At 42.6% G+C, this 14,835-nt stretch overlaps 1 protein-coding gene across 2 annotated transcripts in view; it reads right to left on the bottom strand.

The window, feature by feature from the left end:
• Nucleotides 1–14,835, bottom strand: part of LOC140211574 (aminopeptidase Q-like) — a 193,081-nt gene that overhangs the window by 152,467 nt on the left and 25,779 nt on the right. For both annotated transcript variants that reach the window (XM_072281418.1, XM_072281417.1), the window contains exon 2: nucleotides 10,339–10,481. In XM_072281418.1, the coding sequence (XP_072137519.1) occupies nucleotides 10,339–10,481 (143 nt within the window). The remainder of the gene's footprint in view (nucleotides 1–10,338; nucleotides 10,482–14,835) is intronic.

Here is a 14,835-nt window from a genome sequence, read left to right as displayed (position 1 = left end):
TGTCTAGCTCTTTATAACAAAATTTTCTATTTAAACCATCAATAACCGATCCCATTTTTCCCTTATGAAGAAATAATGGGATCTGTTGTTTTGCAGATTTATTTAGCGATGGTCGATTGATGACTTTTGAAGAGTTAATTAGCAAACATTCTCTCTCTCAGACACACTTCCTGCAATATTTTCAAAAAGATAACCTCTCACTAAAGATTAAACAAGATTGGGAGAGAGAACTCAATATGACCTTTGTTAATGAAGATTGGTTGCGAGTTTTGAAAATGGTCAGTTCTTCTTTGATATGTGCCAATCACTGTTTAATTCAATTTAAAATTGTTCACCGTTATTATTTAACAACGGAGAGACTCTCCAAAATATTTCCTAACTTGGACAACTATTGAGATAGGTGTAAAACTGAAGTAGCCATTTTGTCACATATGTTCTGGTCATGTTCTTCATTAAAAATCTTTTTGGAAATCTTTATTTTCTACAATTTCTAAAGCTCTGAAAATTAATTTACAACCGAATACATTGACTGTCGTATTTGGAATAGTTCCATATCATATTCAGGGTATTTCATCTTCAGACCAACATGTAATTGCATTTGTTACATTGTTGGCAAGAAGGGCTATTTTATTGAAATGGAAAGCTACCTCTGTCCCTACATTAATTCAATGGTTTTCTCAAGTAATGCTATGTCTTAGCTTGGAAAAAATTAGAAGTAGAACTTCTGATCCTCGATTCGATTTTGAGAGAAGATGGGGCTCTTTTGCCAAATATTATCATTTAATTTGAATTAATTTATATGGTTTCCTTCCAAGCTTATTTTATATAAATGTGAATTGGCAGTTGATGATTTTTCTTCTTTATATATATAGATGATTGTAAGATGTATTGCTCCGGGAGATAGTTCCTAATGGTTTTTTTTCTCTTTCTTCTTCTTTTTTCTTTTTCTTTCCCTTTTAGTTAGTGTTTTTTTTTTCTTTTAGCTAGTTGGGATTCTCTTTTTTCCTTCTTTTCTTTATAAATTTTTTTTCATTATCATATTATTCTTTTTTGATAAGTTTTTTTTCTTCAGCTTTATTAACTGTATATGTATCATTTTGTTGAAGTCTTGTATCATTTTAAAGCTGCAGAAGATTATGTATCAATAAAAAGATTTTAAAAATGAAAATGAAAAGTGAAGGGCTACGCGAAAGTGAGTCACTCTTCAAATCAGCTTCTGTGTGGTTACCCTCCCTTGGGGAAGAAAAGGGAGGAGGACAAAAGGAGAGGAGGGTAAAGAGTAGCTTAGCCCTTCGGAGCCTTTTGGACCGAGGTGGGATGCGAAATATGAAGAGGCCTTTCAGTTGCTGAGAAGCTGCTGACCCAGGTGCCTTTGCAGACCCCCGATTGCTGTATGTACTGCATATGGATGCCAGCAGAGAGGGCTTAGGGGGTGTCCTATATCAGGATTAGGGCACCGGGTTGAGACGTGTTGTGTTTGTCGGAGTGAATCTATCGCCCTCTGAAAAAAATTATCCCATGCACTAGTTGGAGTTCCTGGCATTGAAATGGGCTGTGGTGGATAAGTTGAGTGACTACTTCTATGGTGCCAAGTTTGAGGTGAGGGCAGATAACAATTCCCTAACTTGTATCCTGACCTTGGCGAAATTGGATTGCACAGGCCATCGGTGGTTGGCGGTGTTGTCTGCCTATGGTTTCAGCCTGTAGTACCAGCCGGGAAGTAGGAACATTGATGCTGATGCTTTGTCCCAATGGGCGCATGAAGGGCTGGACAGGGACAAGAAGTGGGAGATCACTCCTGCCCCGGGGGTGAAAACCATGTGTCATTTTGCCATCCCGGTGAAGGCAGACGGAAAGCAAGGGCAAAATCGAGTGGAAGATCAATTGGGAGCTTCTGATGACGCCATTCCACAAGTTTACTGAAACTTCACTGCTCGGAAGACAAACCAGTTGCCAAAATTGAGTCCTGGGTAAGAGGCAGCTGCTCAGCAAGATGATCTGGGCATCGGTATTGGTCAGCGGTCGAAAAGGGAGACATGGCCCAAGCGGAGAAGATGAAACACGCCGCGGTGCCTCCATTACTGAGAGAATGACCCAAACTGGAGTTAAGGCACCAGATCCTATACCACCTGTGTCATGTCACCTCCGGACCGACCTCAGGGTTCCCAGCTGGTTCTGCCAGAGAAGTATCCAAGGATTGTGCTGAAGTCATTTCATGATGATTCTGGACATTTGGGGGTTGAAAAGATCTATGGATTGCTCAGAGATCAGTTTTACTGGCCCCAAATGAAGCCAGTGGTTGAAGAATACTGCAAGTCGTGCATTCAATGCATTTGGTGGAAGATTGTGCCTACGTTGACAACTCCATTGTCCCACTTGCAGAGTGCAGGGCCCCTAGACCTGGTGTGTATGGATTTCCTGTCAATAGAGCCAGATGCCATCAAATGTCTTAGTCATGGACCACTACACCCAATATGCGCAGGCTTTCCCTACCAATGATCAGAGGGCGCCCACGGTAGCCAAAGTGTTGTGAGAGAAGTATTTTGATTATTATGGCCTCCCCAGATGAATACATAGTGATCAGGGACGGGATTTCGAGAGTTGGCTCATACATGAGTTACTGAGCATGCTCAGAGTCGAGAAGTCGAGGACTACTCCTTATCACCTGCAGGGTGATCCTCAGCCCAAGAGGTTTAATTAGACCTTACTAGACATGCTTGGGACTTTGGAGATCAGCAAGAAGAGCAGGTGGAGGTGAGGTTGCCCATCGACCTTTGTTTTGGGACTGACGAGGAAGACCTGCACGGAAGACTTATCTGAAATATGTGTCTCATATGAGAAGGGAGCTGAAAAAGGCTTATGAATTAGCTGAGGTCACAGCTGGTCTCAAAGAATCAGGAGACCGCCGGATAGGCTGGCCTATGTAGCACCAGGGGAACAGAGTGTGATCCCTACCACTTTGGGGAGCTATGTCACTGCCTTTTACACCTGGGTTGGAATTTGTGCTTTGCAGGAATGGTCGGCAAATTATCTTAAAATCATGAGGACATGACTAAATTTGGAGGGGTGGGGGGAGAGTGTAACGCCCTGGGAAAGGTTTCACTGCTAATGTAATGGTTTCTCTATAGCAGCAGTGTTTGGGTTATGGCTAGAGATAACGGGGGCTTTGGAATGTGTGTTGCCCAATGAAGGGAGTGTTTTTCTTGTTATGTGCCTGTGGACAAGGTGATCTGGGTCTTTTGTTCAGCAAGAGATGAAGAGAGGAGGTGCCAGAAAGGAGAGGTCGTAGACAGCAGGACGGAGTGAACTTGGAGTGGGGCCGGGAGTCGACGAAACCCGGGGAAATCAATGGAGGATCAACAGAAGGGAAACCATGAGCTCCAACTTGTGCACACTAGACTGTTTCATTAAAATGGGCCCTTTTCTTTTTGTTTTTCTTAACTCCCCTTTCGTCAAATTAAGAATTATAAAGCTAAATCATTTAATTGCATATGGAGTACTGTTTGTTATTTTGTGGTACTGATTTGTAACGGGGAACAGATCACACAGCATCCACACAAACAAGAGATTTTGCACCTCAGATTTTGCACGTTTGGCAAGGCCAGAGACTGTCTTCCCTGGACTAACACCACCGGCCAAACCTGAGGGTTACATACCTATCTCCAAGAAAGCAGACAAATACAAATGCAATAACTACAGAGAGTTCTTCTGTAGTCTGCTGCAGGGCTCTCCTCACCAGTAACTGAAGGGCTGCTCTTTGTTTAACATTTTGGAGACTGTGCATCCAAAGGAACAGTGGACATGATCTTCACCACGTGACAACTCTGAGAGAAATACATCGGCACCTTACCAAGTTCAAAGTTAAATCAAAGTATGTACATGTTACCATGTGCTACCTTGAAATTCATTTTCTTGCAAGCTTTCTTGATCTCATAAAATCCTCAGAATCTTATCATTAACCATCTTTGAATTCAGCTGTCCTCAGAAATTTGCTCCACCTAACATCCATTTTATGACAGCACACAAGCCTTGATCTTGAACAACTTCAACTATCCAAATTGACATCATAATTGCTGTTCAATTGACTCAACACGCAGTACCTTTTACGAGACGCCTATATAGGAACTCCCAGGGTAGCCAGCTGGTGGTGTAGTGACATCAGCACTGGACTTCGTGGCAAGTTGTCCCGGGTTCGAATCTAGCCAGCTCCTCACACAAGCTTTCCATCCACATTGGGTTGAGCATTGAGCTAGCAACTCGGACTCGTTAAAAAAACATAAAATACTAAAGAAATGGCAAGATTGCTGCCTGATGTGTCACAAGGCGTGGAGGGGAATAACAAATCCATAAAACCTGCAACTTTAATACATACTGACATAATATTTTCAATTTCTCCCATGATATAAGATTCCTGTAAATGCTAATAGAACTTCATTAACAATTCTCATCAAAAAGATTCACTCTTGCTTAGTAAATATATCATCCATGTACCTATTCACATAACTAATTGAAAAATCTCGTGGAGGTGTTCATAATTTCACTGAAGATAACATTTACCTTCATCTTGCTAAAGAATCACCCACCTGTTATTCAGCCTAAGCAATTCTCATTGCTATTCTGAAGATGTTAATCAGACAACAACATGACAGATGGCCAGTCTGTTCCATCAATGTACTGGCAAAGCTGTAAAGAAAGGAGCTATGCATTCCTTTCATCACACTTTGGTGTCAACTTTTACCAATTAGAAATTGTTAGCTTTCAATTTCCTTTGTATTTAAACCCCAGCCCGTGTGAAATCAGGCACACACCAATGAGGCAAAAGGTAACCTAAGCTTCGCTGTGCTGATGTGCAAGAACAAAAGTGAAATGTGTTTACCTACTGTGTCCAATGCTCCCGGTGTGGCCTCCTGTATATCGGTGAGACCTGACATAGATTGGGAGACCGCTTCGCCAAGCCCCTGCCAGAAGAAGTGAGATCTTCCGGTGGTCACCGATTTTAATTCCACTTCCCATTCCCATTCCGAAATATCCATCCATGGCCTCTTCTATTGTTGCAATGATGCCACACTCAGGTTGGAGGAACAACACCTCATATTCCATCTGGGTAGCCTCCAACATGAACATCAATTTCTTGAACTTCCGGTGATGAACCCCCCCCCCCTTCAACATTCCCCATCCTCTTTTCCTTCTCTCACCTTATCTCCTTGCCTGTCCATCGCCTTCCTCTGGTGCTTATCCCCCCCATTTCTTTCTTCCATGGCCTTCTGTCCTCTCCTATCAGATTTACCCCTTCTCCAGCCCTGTATCTCCTTCACCAATCAACTTCTCAGCTCTTTACTTCAACCTTCCTGCTCATAGTTTCACCTATCACCTTGTGCTTCTCGCTCTCCTCCCCCCACCTTTAAAACCTACTCCTCATCTTTTTTGCTTCGGTCCTGATGAAGGGTCTCGGCCTGAAACGCCGACTGTACTTTTTTCCAGAGATACTGCCTGGCCTGCTGAGTTCCTCCAGCATTTTGTGTGTGCTGTTTGGATTTCCAGCATCTGTAGATTTTCTCTTGTTAATGAGTTTAAATGTTTTGATTTAAGACTCACAGAGGTATGTTCAGTATTTTCATGAACCATGTCCTCCACTGGACACAAACTGGCATGAGGTAGAAAAGGTAGAAATGTAGGACAAACCTATAGGCTTTGCACAAGGAAGAAGGAAAAAGCTGCTGAAAGCAAACCTGTCACTGTCAATCATGTATCATATGGGCTCAGGCTCAGTCACGATTATCCAGGCATGAGGGTACAACCCACACCACCAACCTGTCGTGGGGGCAGCCACTGGGAAAACCTGCCACTATCCAGTCATAGGCACAAATTCACTGCCTCCAGACACTTGGTAACTTTCGCTCAAAGACCATTAAACTGCTTTCTGAGAAATATCCAGCTACAAGAGTTTCAGTTGTCATTTACTTCTCCAATAACTGAAATATATCTAAAATCAATATTTAGACCGAGTAAATATTAACATTTGTACATTTCTTTGTACCACGATTCACTGATTTGCCTTTACTGACATTTAACATTTTCATTCGAAGGCTTCAGTCCACCTCTCAAAGCTTATACAACACGATGATGTTCTGGGTTGCTCTCCAATTGCACATTCTAGGCAGACACAAAGACAACGTACAGTGACACTTACCATGGGGTACCACTGAGGTAGAAATTTGGACCACTGACCACCAGTGAGCCCATCATCAAATGCAGAGCCATCTCTTTTTAACCCTTTGTGCATTTCTTTACCTTGGTTTCTATGCAACATGGGGACAATTTGCTCACAGGTGGTTAGGACAGGGAAATAAAATATACCAATATGTTCTTAAAATAAGGAATTGGAGCAAATGGTTCGGAGCAGTAGGAGCAGGGATCTTGTGTAAATCTCTGTTTTCATTGTGGTACCTTCATTGGAACCTGCAAAAAATTCCTTCAAGACCAGTCAGTGCCTGCAGGCTAAGCAGGATAGACAAATGGACACCAAGTGTCAGAAGAGGCTTCTGTGCCCTGTCCTGTTCAGGGTTTGGTGGAAGTCATAACATTGTCTATCTAGCTGTTCAGTAGAGTCAAGAGCTTCTATGTTGTCTACATCGGATGGGTATGCACAAAAATGACAACTTCCAGACTTTACTCCAAACTTTTTACATTGTTATTGGTAATTAAACTATATACTTAAACTATTCGACCCAATGCCCATCTGCTGTCACCTCTCGCCCTAGATGTTACATCTGCTTTTGTCAGAGAGGCCTGGCCCAAGTCTCTCACCCAGTTTACTCAGGGAGCAGCACAAAATACTATCTCAGCAGTTCATTTCCCAGGGAATATAAGATTAAAAGCATTAAAAACAAACTAACTTTGGCTATTTGCTTGTACAAGACAGCTCTGCTGAAAGGAAAAGAGGAGGGATGCAGGAACAAAATTTTAAAGAGTATTTTACCTTCTTCCATGAAAAGTAGAGAGTGAGACTGCAATCCTAATACAAAAACTACTCAATGTATTCATTACTTTTCTATTTGCCCTTGAATTAATTAACAAGGATACAGCATGGGATGTTGTTTGTATGAAATGTGGCTAACAAATTGCAGCTGCTCCTGAAATGGTGGCAAGAGGGTGCAAGTGGTCAGGATGTTTGAGGCCAACATTCACTTAGCTAGTCCCACCCACTTCTTTTCTGCATCACTGTTAAATATTACTGAAGAGGACATCAGAAACCAGAGGTGCAAATGTACCTGGGAATCCTAATGCAAGATTTCCTGAAGGTTAACTTGAGTGAGTAATAAGGAAGGCAAATGCAATATTAGCATTCATTTTGAGAGGCCTAGAATATAAATGCAAGAATGTAATGCTGAGGTTTTATAAGGCAATGGTCAGATCACATTAAGAATGTTGTAAACAGTTTTGGGCCTCTTGTCTAAGAAAGGATGCCCTGGCATTCGAAAGGGTCCAGAGGAAGCCTACCCAATAATCGCGGGAGTTAAAGAATTAACGTATGAAGAGTTTTTGATGGTTCAGGGCTTGTAATTACTAGAGTTTATAAGAATGAGAGGGGATCGCATTGAAACCTATTGAATATTGAAAGATCTAGATAGAGTGGATGTGGAAAGGATGTTTCCTATAGTGAGGAGTCTAGCACCAGAGGAGAAGGGCACTCCTTTAGAACAGAGTTGAGGAGGAATTTCTTTAGCCAGTGGTGAATCTGTGGAATTCATTGTCACAGTCAGCTCCAGAGGCCAAGTCATTGGATATACTTAAAGTGAAGGCTCTTAGTTAGCAACGGAGTCAATAGTTATGAGGAGAAGATAGGAGAATGGGGTTGAGAGGGACAATAAATCAGCCATGATTGAATGGCAGAACTGACTAGATGGGCCAAATGGCCTAATTAAATTCCTTTGTCTTACGGTTTTATGACTTACTCTACAGCAATCTTCTATTTCAATATTGTAAGAAACATGCAATATTTTTCTCTGAGAACCGTAAGGCGATCTATTCCTCAAACAAACAGCATAATTTAATACTTTTAAGAGAGGGATAGATATATTTTTGATAATCAAGGGGGTGGGAATTCTTACTGTGAGTAGAGAGGAATGAAGAGTTGAGATTACGAACAGGCTGAGAGGTCTATTTTTGACCCTTATTCATATATAGCATATCACAGACTGAAGTGCTGCATCAGAAAAGCAGACCACAGGCTGCAACATTTCCATCCAGTGAAGGGTGAAATTTTAAAGATTATCTACAGTTTAAGATAAAATGATCTAGCAGCAGTCAGGAAATTGTTGGATGGAACCCCAACTGAGATTTGTAAGTTTTGTTAGCCATAGGCATGATGCCAAATAACTGGACAAATGCGAATGTGGTATCTTTATTCACGGAAGCCAGCAGGAAAAAGTCAGGTAATTGCAAGCCTTTGAGTCCAATGTCAGTGATAGAGAAATTATCAGAAAAATTCTGAGGGTTCAGGGTTAATCTGATCTGGGAAAGGTGAGGATTGAATGGGAATAGTTAACATGACTCTGCTAAAGGAATATCCTACCTAACTAATTTGACAGTATTTTTCAAGGTGTAACAAAACATATTGATGAGGAAACATATTTATGGAGAGTGCATGAACTTAAGTAAGGCCTTTGAAAATATCATACATGGAAAACTGTTCTAAAGCTTAGAAATCATGGTAATCATGGCAAGTTGGCAAGTTTGATACAAATTGAATTGGTAATAGGAAGCAGTGGGTGATGTGGAGAGCTATTTTTGTGGCTAGAAGCCTAAAGCCAGACGTGTTATCATAAGGATTGGTGGTGGGACCCTTGATGTTTGATATATATTGGTTATGAATGTAAGAGGTTGGATTAGAAAGTTAGTAAGAAATGACAGAGATTTGTGGTGTTGTTGATAGTGAGGAGGATAGTCATAGGATACAAGATAATATTGATTAGTTGGTAAGGTGGGCAAAGTAATGGCAGATGGAAATTAATCCCGACAAGTGAGAAGTGATTTGTTTTGGGAGGACAAGTAACTCCTAATATTGGGAGGATTAGTATACCATGAATTGTAGAGCCTCAGGAAGTTGAAGAACAGAAGGATATTGATCTACAAATCCAATAGTTCTCAAGGGTGACAGATAAGATGGTGAAGAGAGCATTGGGGGTACTTTCTTTCCTTAACCGGGACATGTAATATAAAGGGGAGAGGTGGTAGAGGTTACGGTATAATTTTTACGAAATATTGGCAAGCAGGAATGCTATCTGCGATTCTGATCACCAACCTATAGGAAGGCCATAGGTAAGGGTGCAAAGGAAATATTCTAGATGTTGCTTGGGATGGGATGGGGTGTCACAGTTATGAGGGAGACCAGATAGTCTGAGTTTATTTTCCTTAGAATGGAGAAAGTTGAGGAAGGAACGGATACACAAAATAATGACAGATACATATAGATAGATTAGACAGCTGATGTAACAGTTTACCATATCATGATAGCAGAAGTGTTAAATCAGAATCAGGTTTAAAATCGCCAGCATACGGCATGAAATCCATCCTTGCGGCAGCAGTACAATGCAATACATGTAAACAGAGAAAAATATGAATTACAGTATATATACATATAGTAGTTAAATGAAATAAGTAGTGCAAAAATAAAAATTTTAAAAAGTAGCCAGATAGTGTTCACGGGTTCAATGTGGATTCAGAAATCAGATGGCAGAGGGGAAGAAGCTGTTCCTGAATCACTGAGTGTGTGCCTTCAGGCTCCTGTACCTCCTCCCTGATGGTAGCAATGAGAAGAGGGCAGGTCCTGAGTGATGGAGGTCCTTAATGATGAACACTGCCTTTTTGAGGCATCACTCCTCGAAGATGTCCTGGATACTATGGAGGCTAGTGCTTATGATGGAGCCGACCAACTTTACAACTTTCTGCAGTTTAGCGGAAGGGGCAAGATGTTTCGAGGAGAGCTGAGGATGAACCTTTACAGCCAGAGGGCAGCTGGGATCTGGAACACACCACCCAAACAGATGGTGAAGACAGACTCTCTCCCTCTAAGTACTTTGAGAAGCATGTGAATCACTAAGGCCGAAGACCTAGTAATGGTAAAAAGGATTATTATTGATGGGCACTTGATTGGCAAGGTCATAGTGGGATGAAATGCCACTCTCTATAGTATATGACTTGTAGCATTACAAACCACCATATGTACACATAAATTGACCTGTGTGAGTAATGTTGCTCTGCCTAGTTAGCTGAGGGACAGTTTACTTAGAAAACCCAAACACATTTTAGAAAACTCTTTTTAACGCACTTACTCACCGATTGCTGGCATGTTAGACAGCGCTAGAAACTGAGAATGGTGCACAAGTCTGACATCAAAGGTTGCCTTGATAGCAGGTTCATCAAAACACGGGAAAACCTTTCGAGCGTATGTCGGTTCGAAGTGTGATGAAATGACAGATCTAATTGAAGAAAAAATAGCAACATAAATTTTGTCTTCTCCTTTAAGGATAAAATACAAATGGTCGCAAATACAGAACCATTCCTGTCGCTTCCAAAACACCATTTATAGACACAAGACGTTCTAAAGATGCCGGAAATCCGGAGCAACACATGCAGAATGCTGAAGGAAATCCACATTCAGGAAGCCCGGAGGAACAGTGACACACAGCGATTACCTGCCCTGCCACTATCCCCAAAGTGCACACATTCAGAGACTTAGAGACTTCCCTGGCAACCACACAAAAAATGCCACGGGCCACTGCTCCTCACCATTTCGCCCCCCCCATCCTCTTCCACTGGGAATACTTCCCACAACATCCATTGCTGCTGTGTCATTTCATCCATTGGTTACGCTCTCTGCTGAAGTTAGGAGAGGGTTGCTCAAATTATGACATGTCCCTTTCAGAGTTGGTGCAGGATCGTGGATAGAATATTATAAATGGAAGATGATAGATGAGCTGGTAAGAATACATGTAGAAAGTTTGAAAAATGTAATGGCAAAAACTGTATAACTCTATAATAGTGACAATATTATTAACAGGAAGGAGATTCTGAGGTAGCTCATAAACCACCCAACCCGCAGTTGCCACAACAATACCTGTCAATCATCGGAGTTTAAAATGGTCCAAGGCAGGTAGACACAGGCCCCAGGCAATAGAGCCTGAGGAAGACAGCAGCTATTGCAGGGGCCCTGTGAGCTGGAAGAAGCAGTCAACTGGCAGTGGGACAGTATATAATACAAGTCATCAGCCAGTGTCACACTGACACCCTTTGAGGAAGGATGTTGAGGCAGAATTCTTTGAAGCTCCGATATTTCCGCAGGGCTCTGAAACGTAGCAGTTTATGCTTCTGGGATCTGGCTGTGGCCCAGCCATTTCTTGAAATAGGATGAGCTAAGTTTGTGCACAAAGGGTTAAAGTCAGGCAGCTAATCGAGAGCTCTTTGCGACAGAACATTCCAGCTAGCCTTCTCTAACTCCTTGATCAGGCAGGAATGATCTTACATTTTGGTTCTGTTGCAATTTCTTCGAGCAGCGGGCCACGGCTGCCCCAGTAAAACACATTAGTCGGTAGAGTTTGGATTGGTCCAAGGCAGGTAGAGCCAGACCCAAGGCAACACAGCCTGAGGAGGACAGTGGCCACTGCAAGGGGTCCTGTGAGCTGGAAGGAGCAGTCAATTGCCACCGTGGCACTATAAAATACAAGTCACCAGCCAGTGTCACAACGACACTCTTTGGACTCCTGGCTTTCCCTTTGTTAGGATGGATGCCAACAGCTGCCTGTATTAATCAAAGTGGAGACTGCCTTGAATTAACCTTGGTGAACTCTGATTCAGTCAATCAGAAGCCCCCTCTGCCCCCACACCCTGATCTGAGGAAAGACATTCATAATTCAAATCAGCAGAAGCAGAGTGAATTCTGGTTATGGGGTCTACTATCCAGCGTACATGGCCACATATGGCAAGGTTGGATTTTCTCCAGTCAGTGATTAATCATGCCAGTAACTATCCAGTAGAAGCTTAAGGGGCAACCGGCCCGCCAGTACATTCATTACTTGTGATTAAAGAGTTCCAGGAACTAATCACATCTGAGGCAAGCACAGTAGTATCATTTAAGAAGCAGATGGAGTAGATGGAGGTGTGGGACTTGGAGGGATGTGGGCTGAACGCAGGAAACTGGGACAAGCTGGACGGGCACCGCAGTCAGTCTTGACATGTACCAAAACATGTTTACCACAGTTCCTTAATTCCCCTGTCAGGATACACGCAGAACAGTGTCTGTGCTACTTGCAGCAAGTCTTTGCTTCACACGGGTATATTTTAGATGCAGTGCTGCACAGATGTCAAGTGCCTGGCTGAAAGGCAAGGTCAAATAGAAATCATCTCACAAGAACATGTAGAAGGAGCAGTTCTGCAGTGGCCAAGGCTGCAGGACAGGCTACTCTTGTGGGATAAAACCCGGGAGGCCAACCTACTGCCAACACTCGTGGAACGCCCAGAGACTGAACTGGATTTCCTGCTGATTGGGCATGAATATCACAGGGCAAGTAGCATCTCTACACCAGTGGTCATTTGGGCTACTGTCACTTTTCTCTCAGCTTGAACCAGTCTGCCCATTCTCCTCTGACCTCTCTCATTAACAAGGCACTTTCACCCGCAGAACTGTCACTCACTGGATGGTTTTTGTTTATCGTAAATTCTTGAGACTGGTAAGCGAAAAAATCCCAGAAGGTTAGCAGTTTCTGAGATATCCAAGCCACCCTGTCTGGCACCCAACAATCATTCCATGGTCAAGGTGACTTGGATCGCATTTCTAATATTTGATCTGAACAACTGAACCTCCTGACCATGTCTACATGCTTTTATGCTTTGAGTTGCTGCCACTTGATTGGCTCATTAGATATTTGCATTAACAAAGTGTACAGGTGTACCTAATAAAGTGGCCACTGAGTGTACAGTATATCACACTTTCACCATGACAACTGAAAAGGTCTCTGTACAATTTGGAAAAATTGAGATTTATAAGATTTGTTGTGTAGTAGGTGAAAATGTTGGAAGAATTTTTGTACTTACACCTTTCATCTTGTTGAACAGAAATTATAGCCATTGTAGATCTTAAAACACAGTGATTCTTCTTAACATATATTGCTCATTTTTTAATCTTTCAATCGTTATGAATAAACAATAAACTCATGACCTCAAATTATATTTATTGCACTGTGCCAGCTAAATTTGACAAAGTCTAAAGCCAAAATCAGCCTCTTAACAACTTTGTTTTTTGAAGAAACATATAACCTGCATTTTTCCTGTAATTATCCTTACATTTAATAAGCACAGTTGATGCTTGGTCTCAAGATATGAGATGTAAAAATTCTCTCTATGATCTCAACTCACCATGTCTGAACCCAGATCCATCAAGTTTTAAATTGCATCCACTGTACATGCTCAGAATCTGCTATCTAACTACCTGGAAACCTTGATGCCTTAGTATCTGACTCACTGAGACCACGTTTCCCACAACCTTATGAACCCCACTGAGGCCCCAGTTCTCAAACTCTCTGAAACTCAGGATGGGGTCTGGTTTAAGATGGCACTGATGGAGCACAGCGACGACTTGCTGGCAGCAAACAAAACTACTAATCACTTTATTAGTCGTATTTTTTTGAGGAAATGATCAATGCAATCAATAGTCTGTAACTTCCCACTTGGAGACAAGCTTTTGAACTGCCTGTGCAACCTGGCATTTCTACCATGTGAGCTGAAGTCTCAGAGGTGCAGGACGGTTATGGTATAGCGGGTATCAGCCAAATTGAGACGGTGAGGCCTGGGCCGGAGAAGGTGTAATGAGCCAATGCTTGGCCATTGCTGGAGAGGACCTGGAGGAGATTCAGGGAACTAGTTCCAAGGTGGGGCAGAGTCAAGGCAGTGGGGCCCGGCCCCGAGAGTGAGGAACAACCTGTTGTTTGTCTGATTTAAGTGCCGAGGCCAGATTGGAAAGGTTGGGTATGGACCAAATCGAGCAGGCGGGGGCCGGGCACAAGAGCGTATCGAAGCAGTGAGGGCCGTGTACAAGAGCAAGGAACGACCCAACAGAGTGCTGGGCCAGATTGAAAAGATCAGGACGTTGGGGCCAGAGGAGCAGACTGTCCAGTGTTCAGCCTGAGACTCCATGAGGCTTACTCAACTCAGCATCGAACAGAGGTTGGGGCCTGCAACTAACAAGCTCCTGGATATTATTTGTTTACTTTTATTGTTTGAACTATATCTTTTTCTCTCTGCACATCCAGTGTTTGGCAGACCTTTTTTTAATGTGTTCTGTTGGATTTCTTTGTTTTGTGGCTGCCTGTAAGGAGGCAAATCTTAATTCAAGTCGTTTACTTGTCATTTAACTATATATATGTATATAACTGTAACGCTCTGGTAAAGATTTTACTGCTAATGTTCTAGGGTATTTCATGGAATGGTTTTCTATAGAAGCAGTATGTTCTGCAGGGAGTGTTTGGGTTACTGTTAAAGATAACGGATGCTTAGGAATGTTGTGTCATCCAATCAGGAGGGTGGAACTGGAAGAAGGTTCTAGGGCAGTGGTGTCCAACCAACGGGCTACGGACCGGTATCGGGCCGCGAGCATGTGCTACCGGGCCACAAGGAAATGATATGAGTCAGCTGCACCTTTGCTCATTCCCTGTCACGCACTGTTGAAATTGAACACCCCCCGCCTCCTCCCCCCGGGTCAGCCAGTCTGCAAGAAAATTGTCAATATTAAACTGGTCCACGGTGCGCAAAAGGTTAGGGACTCCCGATCTAGAGAACACT

The sequence above is a fragment of the Mobula birostris genome, chromosome 17 (assembly GCF_030028105.1).
Source record: "Mobula birostris isolate sMobBir1 chromosome 17, sMobBir1.hap1, whole genome shotgun sequence".
Taxonomy (NCBI): domain Eukaryota; kingdom Metazoa; phylum Chordata; class Chondrichthyes; order Myliobatiformes; family Myliobatidae; genus Mobula; species Mobula birostris.
This window is presented reverse-complemented; position numbering and strand designations above follow the sequence as displayed.